This window comes from Seriola aureovittata, chromosome 16 (genome assembly GCF_021018895.1).
Source record: "Seriola aureovittata isolate HTS-2021-v1 ecotype China chromosome 16, ASM2101889v1, whole genome shotgun sequence".
In the NCBI taxonomy this organism is placed as follows: Eukaryota; Metazoa; Chordata; class Actinopteri; order Carangiformes; family Carangidae; genus Seriola; species Seriola aureovittata.
Window position 1 is genome coordinate 3039960 of NC_079379.1, and position 12307 is coordinate 3052266.

Here is a 12307-nt window from a genome sequence, read left to right on the forward strand (position 1 = left end):
CCGTATTCACTCCCCACTTTATTTCAGTACCTGGAAAGAGAAAATAAAATTTTCACAGATTCAAATTTAACAGTCGACCATTAACTTCTCCATCTGCCAGACATTACAGAGGGAGAAGAGCAGTGATGTCGTGGTTGGCGGAAGCGGCGGCAGCAGCGGCTCTATAGTTGCCACTGGCAGCAGCGGCATTGGTGTCGTGACGTCTGTCGGAGGCACGTCTGCGTCCAGCAGCACCATGGCTTCCTCACTGAGCTCCAGCTTGACCCCAGGAAGCCACGGGGGTCACCTGGGGGAAGAGCCCAGCGACCTGGAGGAGCTGGAGCAGTTTGCCCGCACCTTCAAACAACGACGCATCAAGCTGGGATTCACACAGGTAACAGACAGAGATGAGAGGAAGGTTTACATGAGTGTGTGTGTGTGTTTGTGTGTTTGTGTGTGTGTGTGTGTGTATGGTGACACTTTCTGTATGTTTCCATCAGGGAGACGTCGGCGTGGCAATGGGAAAACTGTACGGCAACGATTTCAGCCAGACCACCATCTCCCGCTTCGAAGCTCTCAACCTGAGCTTTAAGAACATGTGCAAGCTGAAACCACTGCTGGAGAAGTGGCTGAGTGACGCAGGTGAGTATCTGACACTGTTCAGAGCAGGTGTCAACACTGGTCTGTCATCCCCTCCACCTGAGATGAACATGAGATCTTTCTATAAAAAAGTTCAGTTATTCATTTTACATGATTTTGAAATTTTAGAAATGACTCTGACTTTTGAACAACAACAGATTCTTGCTTTAAACAATTACAGTTATTTTTTTTGCTACTATGTTAATTTGCTTATCTGTAGTGTACATATTTCTATACTATTTGTTCTATTCAGAGATAGGACTCAGCAATACTGTGTGTCAGAAACAGCACTATAAGTATAAAGTTATCGATATCATTTTTTAAAATTGACATCTCAGTTAAATATAAAACCTGTGATCGCTCTTTCACTTTCACAAGTCTTCTTGTCTCCACTGCTGTTTTCCTCTTCTGTCTGTTGCCCTGCATGTCTTCATGTCTCTGTCTCTGTCTCTGACAGAAACCATGGCAGTAGACAGCATGCTGCCCAGCCCCTCCTCTATCTCCTCCCCCATGTTGGGGATCGAGGGGCTGCCCGGCAGACGCAGGAAGAAACGCACCAGCATCGAGACCAACGTGCGCGTGATCCTAGAGCGCAACTTCAGCACGGTAAGAGATAGATAGATAGATAGATAGATAGATAGATAGATAGATAGATAGATAGATAGATAGATAGATAGATAGATAGATAGATAGATAGATAGATAGATATTTTAAATCTAAATTTTAATTTAATACATTTTAAATAATTTAGATAATAGATAATAAAATAAATATGCATAAACATCAATGGTATAACTATAACTACAAACTTTAAATTGTCAATATTGCACATTGTATTTCTAACAGATATGAGAATGGTATATGGAAATTAGACCTGTATACAGAATCATTCAGGTTTCAGCTTTTTGGAAATAATAAATTTGATGATTAAAACAAAAGTAATAATTTTATTTATCTAAACTTTTCAAGCAACTGTCACTCAGAGGAGGAGAACTGGACTGGAGTGCAATAATGAGAGATATGGCACCCCAACAACTGCATTAATTATACACTCACTTTATTAGGGACACCTGTAGCTAAATTAACACCTGTGTCAGCTACAGCAGTTAGTTACATCATACACATCCATTTCATTCATACTCACAATGAGACTCACAATATGTAACACAACCAACACCAACTGAAAGCCTCTCTAATACACAATGCATACATACATACATAATAGCTCTATTTAATAATTTCATTTCTTTAATAACTGAGAAAAGAAATAAATGAAAATAAATGAGTGGGGTGGAATAGCCCCTGTATCCATTTCCATTTCAGAAAACTTTTAATGTATGCTATTCCTTGTGTAAATTAATGCAATCTTAACTCTTTAAAAAATATATTGTACTATTTTCTGATATCAAGAAATTTAGTAATGAATATGTAATAAAGTATGTTACACTGTATATTACACAGAGATCAAACATTAACACACGTCCTCATATCACATTGTTTTATTATTAAAATGTTCACTGTATTTGTGCTTTTTCATTTTATGAAGCAGCTATTATTATGATTTTTCTGCCGCCATCAGTGTCAGTACTTCCTCATCTCATCAGCCCGGTTTTCCCCCTCAGAACCAGAAGCCTACCTCGGAGGAGATCCTGCTGATGGCGGAGCAGCTCAACATGGAGAAGGAGGTGATTCGTGTTTGGTTCTGCAACCGCAGGCAGAAAGAGAAACGCATCAACCCCTCCAGCAGCACCACCCCTCCCCTGCCCAGCCAGACCTCGCCTGTTGTGACGCACAAAGCCTCCTGCTACAGCCCGCACATGGTACAGTCCGCCATGAGTCCACTAACTCTTCACTACTTTGACACTTTTTTTTTCTGTGTAATTTTGGAGGTTGACCTGATATTTGTTTCCTAATTTCTTCTTTCCAGATTTCGAGTCAGGGTCTGTCCCAGGTCACCACCAGCCTCAGCACAACAGGTGAGCTGTAATTACTGTTTGTGCCCGTGTAGAGTCTCGTCAATGAATTATTAAAGGTTGGAGCTGAGCTTCACAGTTGTGTTTTTGGAACCCAGAGGTCGGTCACAGGAAGATTAAACTGGTCCTGACGTTATTTGGAAGAAGTTGATATTTTTGTTTTGTCAGAGTCTTTCACTGGTTTGATGAAACACTTAAAAAAATGAAAAGTTAAAAAATGATTTCTGTGAGAGAGAGACTGAAATAGAAAACAATGATGTTTTGTTGACACTAACATGGAAGCACTGGTCCCATCTTGAGTTGTTTACCTCCATGAGTCATGACTCGTCCTTGTGATTTATGGACCTTGGCTACAGTGTGAGCTATCGCAGGCTTCACAGACATGACAGATGACCTGACAGGTAACAAACACAGCTGGAAATTTATTGGCCCGTTGAGCCGAGGCTAATACTTTTCAGTCACAAACTTCTCCCTGTAGTCTGAAGTTGAATGGAGTCAAAGGAGACACTCAGAGAGGTCAGGATCTTAGATGCTGATGTACTGTGTCACCAAAGTTTTGACTTGGTAATAATGCTGTAATTCATCTGCCAACAAACCTACTACACAGCATCAATATCATTTTTTTTCTCCTCTCAGCTGGCAGTTCGTCACCCTCATGCCCCATGACTCCCGTCAGCTCGGCCGCAGTCGGCTCCACCTCTTCCTCTGTGACTCCACCTCCTCATAGCACAGCCAGCCCCGCCCCTCCCGGCCTCGGGGCCCACGGGCTCAACACTGGGTGAGTGTCGATAATGGTGCATTTTTACAAAACATCAGGGTTGTCGGTCACAACAACTTTGTTCCAAGAAGGTTTGAATATACTGAGCTAGTTCAGCTTGTACTCGTGAAAACCACCACCACCATGACATTTAAATCGGTGGCTGCCAACCTTTTCCAACTCATGGCCCACTTGAAAATATTGGTGGCCCCCCGTAACAATACAAATGTACAATGTGGTCCAGCCAAAAACAACTTAACAGTTCCTATTAATAATAAATATACATTTTATTATAGGTGCGTTTCAAGGCACTCAAGGACACTTTACAACACACAGTAAAAGATCAAATGCAAGTACAAGGCATAAAATACTAAAGAAATTTGAATTAAGGATTGAAAAAAAAAAAATTGGCTTATGACATTGATAAACCTTAATACTAAAAAAAACTGTTTTAAAAAATGTTTAAATCTGTTAAAGACGATTTCATTTTCAGACATTTAAACATTATTTATATTTTCATTTTTTTGTAATTACATTTTTTTACTAAAACTGTTCTGTTTTGCAAATTTGTCGGCCCACTTGCGGGAACCACTGGACTAAGCAATTAATTAAAGACACATCAACATATGAACTGATCATGAACAGAATCATTAGTTGCAGCCCTGGGTTGAAGAAAGAATCAGAGCTTTCTTGTTGTCTCTTCTGTCCTGAATGAAAACACAAGATTCTGAGAGTCTGGGTTGTTTCTGAAAGAGTCAAACCTTCTGAACTCTTTTATTTATTTAATCTTTATTTAATCAGGCAGTCTCATCGGGATTAAATCTCTTTTTCAAGAGAGACCTGAGAACAAGAAGCAGTCACAAAGACACAATCAAAGACAACAGAGCTACACAATGCAAGAAACTAAGAAACAAGGAATAAACAAAAGCATTTACAAAAAGTCATAAAATACATCAAATAATAAAGATTTAAAATCTCCAAGGGAAATATAAGACTCTAGTGTGAGGGCAGTTCATTCCATTTAAATGGTGAATAGTCCCTGAAACCAGTAGTAACTGGATTGTGTTCTGTGGATGTTGGATTTAAATTAGAGAAGAGATGTGAGGTCGTTTGAAGCTTTAACAGCAGATTTTTATAGATGAATAACACGAGATGGTTGTTTCTTCCTGATGAAGAAATAATGACAACCTCTTTAACTCGACTTTGCCTGTTGCATGTGTAGCTGCCTGTTAGAGAGAAATCTGTGGTATTCAGCTGTTGATGGTATGTCATACTGCTGTTGCACCAGTTTGACTGAAATTCTGCAAGTTCACACGCATCAAGAAAAAAACAAAAAAAACCACTATGTTATGAAATGTTTGTACAAGCTGTGACATGTAGTTATGACCCAGAGAAAATATCAGGTGCTGAACAAAGACATGACAAGCTGCTACTGTGTAAATGACACAAATCACACAAAAAACGTTCAGGTGTTCATTGCTGGTGAATACGTTGGGTTTTTATTAATTAATCTGCCAACTGTGTGTGTGTGCGTGCATGTGTATGTGAATTTGCGGTCGATCCACATTTCAGGAACACGATGATGGGAGTAAGCACAGGGATGAACCAGGCCCTCATTGGCAGCAATACCCTGGCTACCATGCAAGGTGTGTGTGCATGAGTACGTGTGTGTGTGTGTGTGTGTGTAGGTGCATGCAGACTGTCCCCTGCAGCTCAGCGTCACAGTCTTCATGAGTCACTATTTCTAAAAGACCACTTCCCATTTCACCCTTCATCCATTCTTGACCAAAATGAATTTCCGTGCAAAGCCTCAGACGACAGTAGCCGACAGCGAGGCCGCCGCACTCTCCTCCTCCTCAGCACAAACTTTTTGAATCACTCAGTATGATGAAAGATTCAATTTGAGTCTCATACAATAGCCTGCTATTATCACAAAGTGACAAGAGACCCTTATGGCGAAGCTTAGGAGGCCAAGTCAGCTTACAGTAAACAGTTGAACAGACACAATCCCCTCCTCCTCAATATATCAAGGCCTGTTGGCTAAATAACCAGTTTCCACTCAAAATTCCCCTTTTTCAAAAAAGCCATCTCCTGCCAAATCAATTAAGCATCACAAATAAGCTCAGCTTTGAATCCGTCATGTGCTCCATCTCCCTATAGCGCCGATTCAGACCTTCCTCTTTTTCTCCCGCTCTGTTCGCCGTCATTCAGAGCCGGCGTCCTCCGGGCCATGTGCTGATGAGAAGGATACAGTCTGTTATGGAAACTGCAGCTCTGGCACTGCCAACGCTGATAGAGTTAAAGGCTGAAGGAGAGAAGAAAGAGGAGGGTTTAGATGGAGTGTTGACGAGAAAGGATTGCTGCTTTGATTCCCTCTGGGCCACACGCGCTCTGAATGTTTACACACTGCTATAATGGAGAAAAGTGTTACACTGGAATCAGAAGTCAGCAGGTGTCACTGTCTGTTGGACTGATGGATGGCTTGTTCTGCTATGTTTCTTTCTGCCATGTTATGCAATGATTAGTCCATTAATTGATTAGTCAATCAACAGAAAATTAATTGGTAACTTATTTGATTATAAAGTGATGTTTTTGAGCCTTCTTTTAAAGAATGCCAAAATTCTCAGGTTATTATTTCCTGGTTTTCTTTGTCCTCCATGACGGTAAATCAAATATCTTTGGAGACATTTGAAGATGCCACCTTGAGCTTTAGACATTTGTGATGGACGTATCACCATTTTATATTATTGGACACAGGTGCAACACAGTAGGGGCGGGGTCAACAATCACAGGAGCGGGAAACACAAGTTATTACATTAGTTATCACAAGGAGATGATGTAAATGAACTTAAATGTGTGTGATTTGGTTAAAGACATAGTTCAGAGATAGAGTAGTTTTGGGGAAATTTACTGTTCAAACTCAGAAACTAAGAAAAGGCTGAGGACAGACCTTTGTTATGTGTCTGGTTTAGGCTCAGGTCATGTCAAACAGCAGTATCAGACTATCCTGGCTCAACTGTTGAGTGTCTGTGGGATCAAATAACCTCATCATGATCCCATAGGTATCCAGGAATTGAGCGAAACAAAGGAAGTAAACTAAGGTGGGGTGAGGGGGTGAGGGGGTGAGGGGAGGCCCACTGTCTCAGACTTTGAAAACCCCTGTTATAGACTAAATGATTAATGCATTAATTGAGAAAATAATCATCAGATGAATCAATAATATAAATAATTGTCAGTCATAGTAAAACTGGTAATAATGTGGATTCATCACAAAATATCTACATTTTTAAGTTGCTACATGTTTTTCTATGAGCAGTGTGGCACTGTCTGTTTATGAGTTTTATTTGCTGATGCTCGGTGTTTGTGTGCAGACAGTCAGCAGATATAGGGTCGACGGAAAAGGTTAATTTTCACAATTTCACAAGCATCTGACTCACTCCATCACATCAACATGTTTAAGAGTGGAAGTGTGTGTGTTTGTGTGCATGTATATGTACATACATAGTAGATACCCATCCCTCATCCTCATTCATTGCTCCTCACCCTCATTTGTCTCCTTGCTTTATAGTTGATGGTTAAATATTTTTCATCACCATCTAAGCAGAAATAGAAAGAGCCAGTTCACTCAGAATACAAAAAATATATTTTCATACTTATCTCTAGTTGAATGTTGTTTTATTTGCCTCCAGTCCAACACGACAAAAACTCACAGCACTGACAAATTACATTTCAGAAATCAAAAATTCAAACGCAGTCTTCCAACAGTTGACAGGTTTCTGTTTTGTAGTGCAGAATGTTGTGGTTTTGGTGAACTGGCCCTTTAATCATTTCCATGTGGACTATTAAACTATAAAACTATAAAACTATAGATTAGATGATGTATAAAAACTGCTTCCCAGTTTGAGATCCCATGTAGTCAAAACCTTCCTCTGCAGTTTCTCCTCATCATCTTCATCTCCACCATCCACATCCAGGTTTTAAATGTTTCCCTGTTACTGATATGTTCACTGACTTTACTTCCTCTTTTTCTATCCTCTACTTCTTTCTCTTTATTCACATTTTCTCTCCTTTTCATCCTGCTCTGCCTCCATTAATCACTCTCTCCATCCTTCTCTTCACCTCCTCCTCTGTCCCACCTCTGCCACCACATCTACATTTGTCCTGCTCTTTCTTTTACTCTTTCTTCTCTCTCTTTATCACTCTGTCACTACCTCATTACTTTTCTGTCCTTTACTTTGTCTATTTTTATCGCTCTTTCGTTTCTTGCTCTCCACCTTGCTCTGTTTCCATTGTCACTTTTTCCTATCATCTCTTTGTCTTTTGTCTTCTCACCTTCATTTCCCCCTCTTCCTCCTCATTTCTTCTTGACCCTTGTCTTATCTCTTTAAATCATCCTCCCTTTCTCTCCTCCCTCCTCCTCTTGTCCTTCCTCCACACTCCCCTCATCTTCCGCTCTTCCTCCCCCACCAGCCCTGGCAGCCAGCACTGGTCAGCTGCCCATCTCCAGCCTTGAGGGGGGAGCGGGTCACATGCTTCTGGGCGGACCTGGAGGTCCCCCATCCCTCCGCCCCTCCCTCTTCCTCAACCGTCCAACCCTCCTCCCCATGGTGACCGGTTCCATGGCGACAGCCTCCACGCCTGCCATGGGACTGGTCAGCAGCAGCGGCGGCGGTGGGTGTGGCCCGAGGCCTTCCTTCTCCCAGTCTCAGCCGCCCGGCGTCAGCGACCTCATGAGCCCGACCTCGTGCCCCGAGGAGTCCGCCTCTCCTTGTTCCAGTCCCACCTCTTTCTGTTCCTTCAGCGAAGCCTCGCCGCCGCCCCTGGGAGGGGCCATGGCAGAGTGATCCCTGACTGACAGCCAAAGTATCCTATCAGAGGAGGACGAGGAGGAGGAGAAGGAGCGAGCAGAGTGTTAGAGGAGCTTTATAAATCTAAATTTACAACCTCGCCTTTCAACCAAAGCCATCTCTCTGTCTGATCCATCTCTGATTCGTCTCTCTCTGTCTCCCCGCTGACGTCTTCTGAAGCCAAAAATACACACAGATGAATGAGGGGAGGAAGCAAAGAGAGAGGGAGAAGGAGATGATAGAGAGAACTGCAGAACGGAGGGGAGAAATTTGAAACCAAATAATGATCTACAGCTGGAGAGGTGGCACTGGAGTGTCTTTGCTTGGCATCGGGGGAACGAACACCATGCTTTTTATCGGCTGGAGAAAAAAAAAACTCGATGAGGGCAGGGATGAGAAGTGAGACTGTGTGTGAGAGACGGGAGGCAAAAAAGAAATGACTTGTTTAACAAGCTCAGACGGTTCAGGAAGGTGGCTGCAACCAAATTAAAAAAAAAAGAAAAGATGCTAGAAGAGAAACACACACCTACAAAGATGAAAACCAAAATCTCCAAATACCAAAAACTGAAAACCAAAAAAAGACATAAAAAAAAAAAACAATAAACGGAGAGAAAAGCTTTAGTTCAAAAAGACTTCTTACATCCTGATCTGTCCAGGATCAGTTCAGTACATCATTCTACTTCATGCCAAACATTTTCCATTTCATTTATTTTGATTTTGATTCATGAAAACCTTTATTTTTCTATTATTTTGTATTAACCACTCTTTATTCCTGTCAAACACACAGGTTAATGTTTTACAGCTGATCCCACGCGCAGGGTGTCGACCTACCTCTCTCTTTACAGCTTTACCACCATGAATCTACCTTACATTACGACACAGTGTTTGTTTTATTCAGCCTGGAGTAGCAGACCGGTGGAGTTAACTACTATTCTTACTATAGCGTGTGAGATGCCAATCCATACACACTGTAGTGTAAGTATAAGTTTAAAAAGCTTTCCTGTGAATGCCTGCACTCTCTGGTGTTTGTTAAATCCAACTGTGTGGCAAAATCCACCCCTCTGGAACATGAATAGGCTAAAACCAACTGTACATGTTGGAAAATCCCATTTGATCCAGGTCTGTTTTCAGTTAAATTTACTATATTTAGCTGTTAGTATCAACATGAAAGATCCACAGTGATTTTTAGGATTATTTACGTCTTAATTTGCTGTTTTCATCACCATCGCCATCATCATCATCAATATTCTCATTGTGTTTTTAATGTTTGTTCAAACCAAAGTACACACACCCGGCAGCATTCATCCTGCCTACAGAGGAAACACACACCACAGGCAGATGTGGACAAACAGTCTCTGGAGTTTTTTTTATTTCAGCGTTATTTGCCTTCTTTTATTTATTATCACCCCACACCATCGTCATGTCATTTTCCAGACTGCTCATCTACCACCAGACAGTCACTCTTCGATACCAAAGCATCGCCTCTGGCAGCGTTGTCTCTGGATTCGCCCGGGAGACGAGTGTCCAGACAAAAACCTCAGCAGTGTCAAAGGGAAAAAAACACACACATACACACACTACAAGCATAAGAAAGAGTCCAAACCAAAAAAAAAAAAAAGAACAAAAGAAAGAGGTGAAGCACCGGCGTTCCCCTTACTGCCCCCAAACCCCTGCCCTCCATCCCTCCCTCCCATCTGCCCCTCTCCTTTGTCTCCAAAGATCAGATCAAAGGGCCAAAAGAAAAGAGGAGAAGAAGAAAAAGGAGGAGAAGGAGAAGTGGTCAGGAGCAGAGGAGCCAAAGGTTTGAAAAGCTGCAGGGGGAAAGCAAGAAGAGGAGGAGGAGGAGGAGGAGAAGAAAAAGGAGGAAGAGGAGCAGGAGGAGGTGCGCTCAGAGCAGCGGACCAAAAAACCAAAAAGTAACCCAAAACCAAAAGCTACTACTACTGCTACTAGTAATGTATGAGTGACTGAACTGTAACTAAACCAAATACAAACAAAGAGGGGGAGGACGAGGGGAGAAAAGGGGGGAGTAAGGCCCTGTCTGTCTGTTCGTCTTTAACTGTGATTGCTGTTCTTGTATCGACAGACAGAAATCGTTCCCTCCCTCCCTCTGCCGGCGACCTCGGCTTTGTTCTCACTTTCTTTTTCCTGGATGGATAAAAATATGGAATAACCTCAACAAACTGACTTTGAGAATATATATATTTTTCTTTTTGCTTTCCATAGTGTGTCTGTTAATGATGTATGGATTTGTCTCATTGCTTTCTACTTATTATGCGGCGGGAAGGAGGGAGGGGTGGGGCCGGGGGGGGTGGAGGGTGGGGGGTGGGGGGGCCAGGGAGGAGGAGGTGGTGGGTTTCATATCTTCTTGTCTCTTCGGTTGTGCTCTCAGTTTTTATTTTTGTTTACATTTGGAAATAACTGTGAAAATGTAGCTTCCAAGATAAAAAAGAAAAAAAAAACGTGTTTTAGTTCAGAATGTCGTGAAAAAGCCAAAACTGAAAAACCAAAAGCAAAACTTTTTAGACACATAACCATACCAAATAGAACAACCAAACCAATGCACAAGTTGTACGAGTGGCTCAGCTGAAGTGTGTGTGTGTGTGTGTGCATGTGTGTGTGTGTGTGTGTGTGTGTGTGTGTGTGTGTGTGTGTGTGCGTGTGGGTGTGAGAGAGAGAGCATGTGTCTGTGTAAAGATAATTGTCTTGCATACAAACCAAACTGTAAAAACACACAACACACTTTCAAAGTAACATCAGTCAATTCTCATTCTAGACAGTGTGAAGCAGAACTCTGGTCATTTTCAACCTGGACCTGCTTTCATACGCCTTTCCAGATCATCACCAGTAAAAACGTGTGATTTGTCAGTGATAAAAACACAAGAAAGACTCATGAACTCCCTTTGAAAAGCTTTAAAGTGAGAGAGAGAAGAGAAAACAGACCCAGGTTGAAACAAACAACAAAGGGTTCAGCTTCAACATAAACAGACACTGGTACTGAAGACAACCAATGATAAAGATGATATGGGGAGGGGAGTCGGGGGGTGCAGACCTCTGAGACAGATTAAAGGCTGTTAACGTCCACTTTTAGAGGGAATGTATCCATTAGTTCTCATAGGTTTTGTAGGGGGAAATAATATATGTTGAACTGCTCTTACTTGTTGCTGATGTATAAAAGGCTGGGACTATTATCCTCCATGATGATGACGACCGAAGACAACGACTTGATTTAAGAACCAAAAGCTTTAAAACTCTTTATCTCTCACGGGCTCTTTGTTGGAAAAAAAATATTTGTATTTATTGTATAAGGGAGGTGTGTGCTTTTTCGGGGATGGGTGGGGTGGGGGGGGGGGGGGGGGGGTCCGTTTGTATTTTATGAACTTCTTTGTCTCTCACGTTGTTTATTTATTGGTTCTTTATTTATGTATTTATTGGATTCTATTTAAGTCTTTCTGGATCTTTGTAATAGTTTTTTCAGGGGTTGTTGTGAGGCTTGTATCTGCAGAGAGGGGTGTTCTTGAGATCAAGACAAGAAGAGAAGATGCCAAACGAATGTTTCAAAGCAAAACCAAACCTAAAGACTTTGTGACCTGAGACAGAGAGAGAGAGCAGCGAAACTGTGACAGAGGAAAATCAAAATAGAATGAGCTGTGTGGGAAAATCATCTCCTGAACTCCCATATTTAAAAAAAAAAAGAAAAAAAGTGTGTGACACTGTTTTATGATCTTCAGTCAGTGAGGTTTATTTTCCTGTTGCACTGGTTTATATAATTTTGAATTTTGTCATTTTGGATCATCAGGTTTTCATTTGGAGCCAGTAGCATTAGCTCTTTGTTAGCTCAAGGTTAGCCTAGCTATAATTTAAGTGTTTACCAAATAGAGATTTACACATTCAATTAAAAGGTTGCTCCACACAAACTAGCCCTTACATAGAGATGAATTGTTACTCAATATTTTCACCCACTAACTGACCGACAGTTGCTCAAAATACTGTGAGCTGTAATTGGGAAGATATTAAAATCTATTTTACGAGTGGCTTCAGAAAGTTTTCAGACACTGAATCTACAGCCAGTCACAATGACAAAGTGCCAACATGTTTTAAGACATTTTTAT

The 12307-nt window shown here is 41.5% G+C and overlaps 1 protein-coding gene across 1 annotated transcript in view; it reads left to right on the plus strand.

Annotated features, from left to right (window-relative positions):
• The window catches only part of LOC130183317 (POU domain, class 2, transcription factor 1), a 64494-nt gene extending 54026 nt beyond the window's left edge, over positions 1–10468 (plus strand). Inside the window, exons 9-16 of the mRNA XM_056398618.1 lie at positions 101–373; positions 480–621; positions 1076–1224; positions 2241–2438; positions 2546–2594; positions 3228–3369; positions 4921–4994; positions 7819–10468. Of these exons, the coding sequence (XP_056254593.1) occupies positions 101–373; positions 480–621; positions 1076–1224; positions 2241–2438; positions 2546–2594; positions 3228–3369; positions 4921–4994; positions 7819–8192 (1401 nt within the window). The 3' untranslated portion in view covers positions 8193–10468. The remainder of the gene's footprint in view (positions 1–100; positions 374–479; positions 622–1075; positions 1225–2240; positions 2439–2545; positions 2595–3227; positions 3370–4920; positions 4995–7818) is intronic.
• Positions 10469–12307: the final 1839 nt, after the last annotated feature.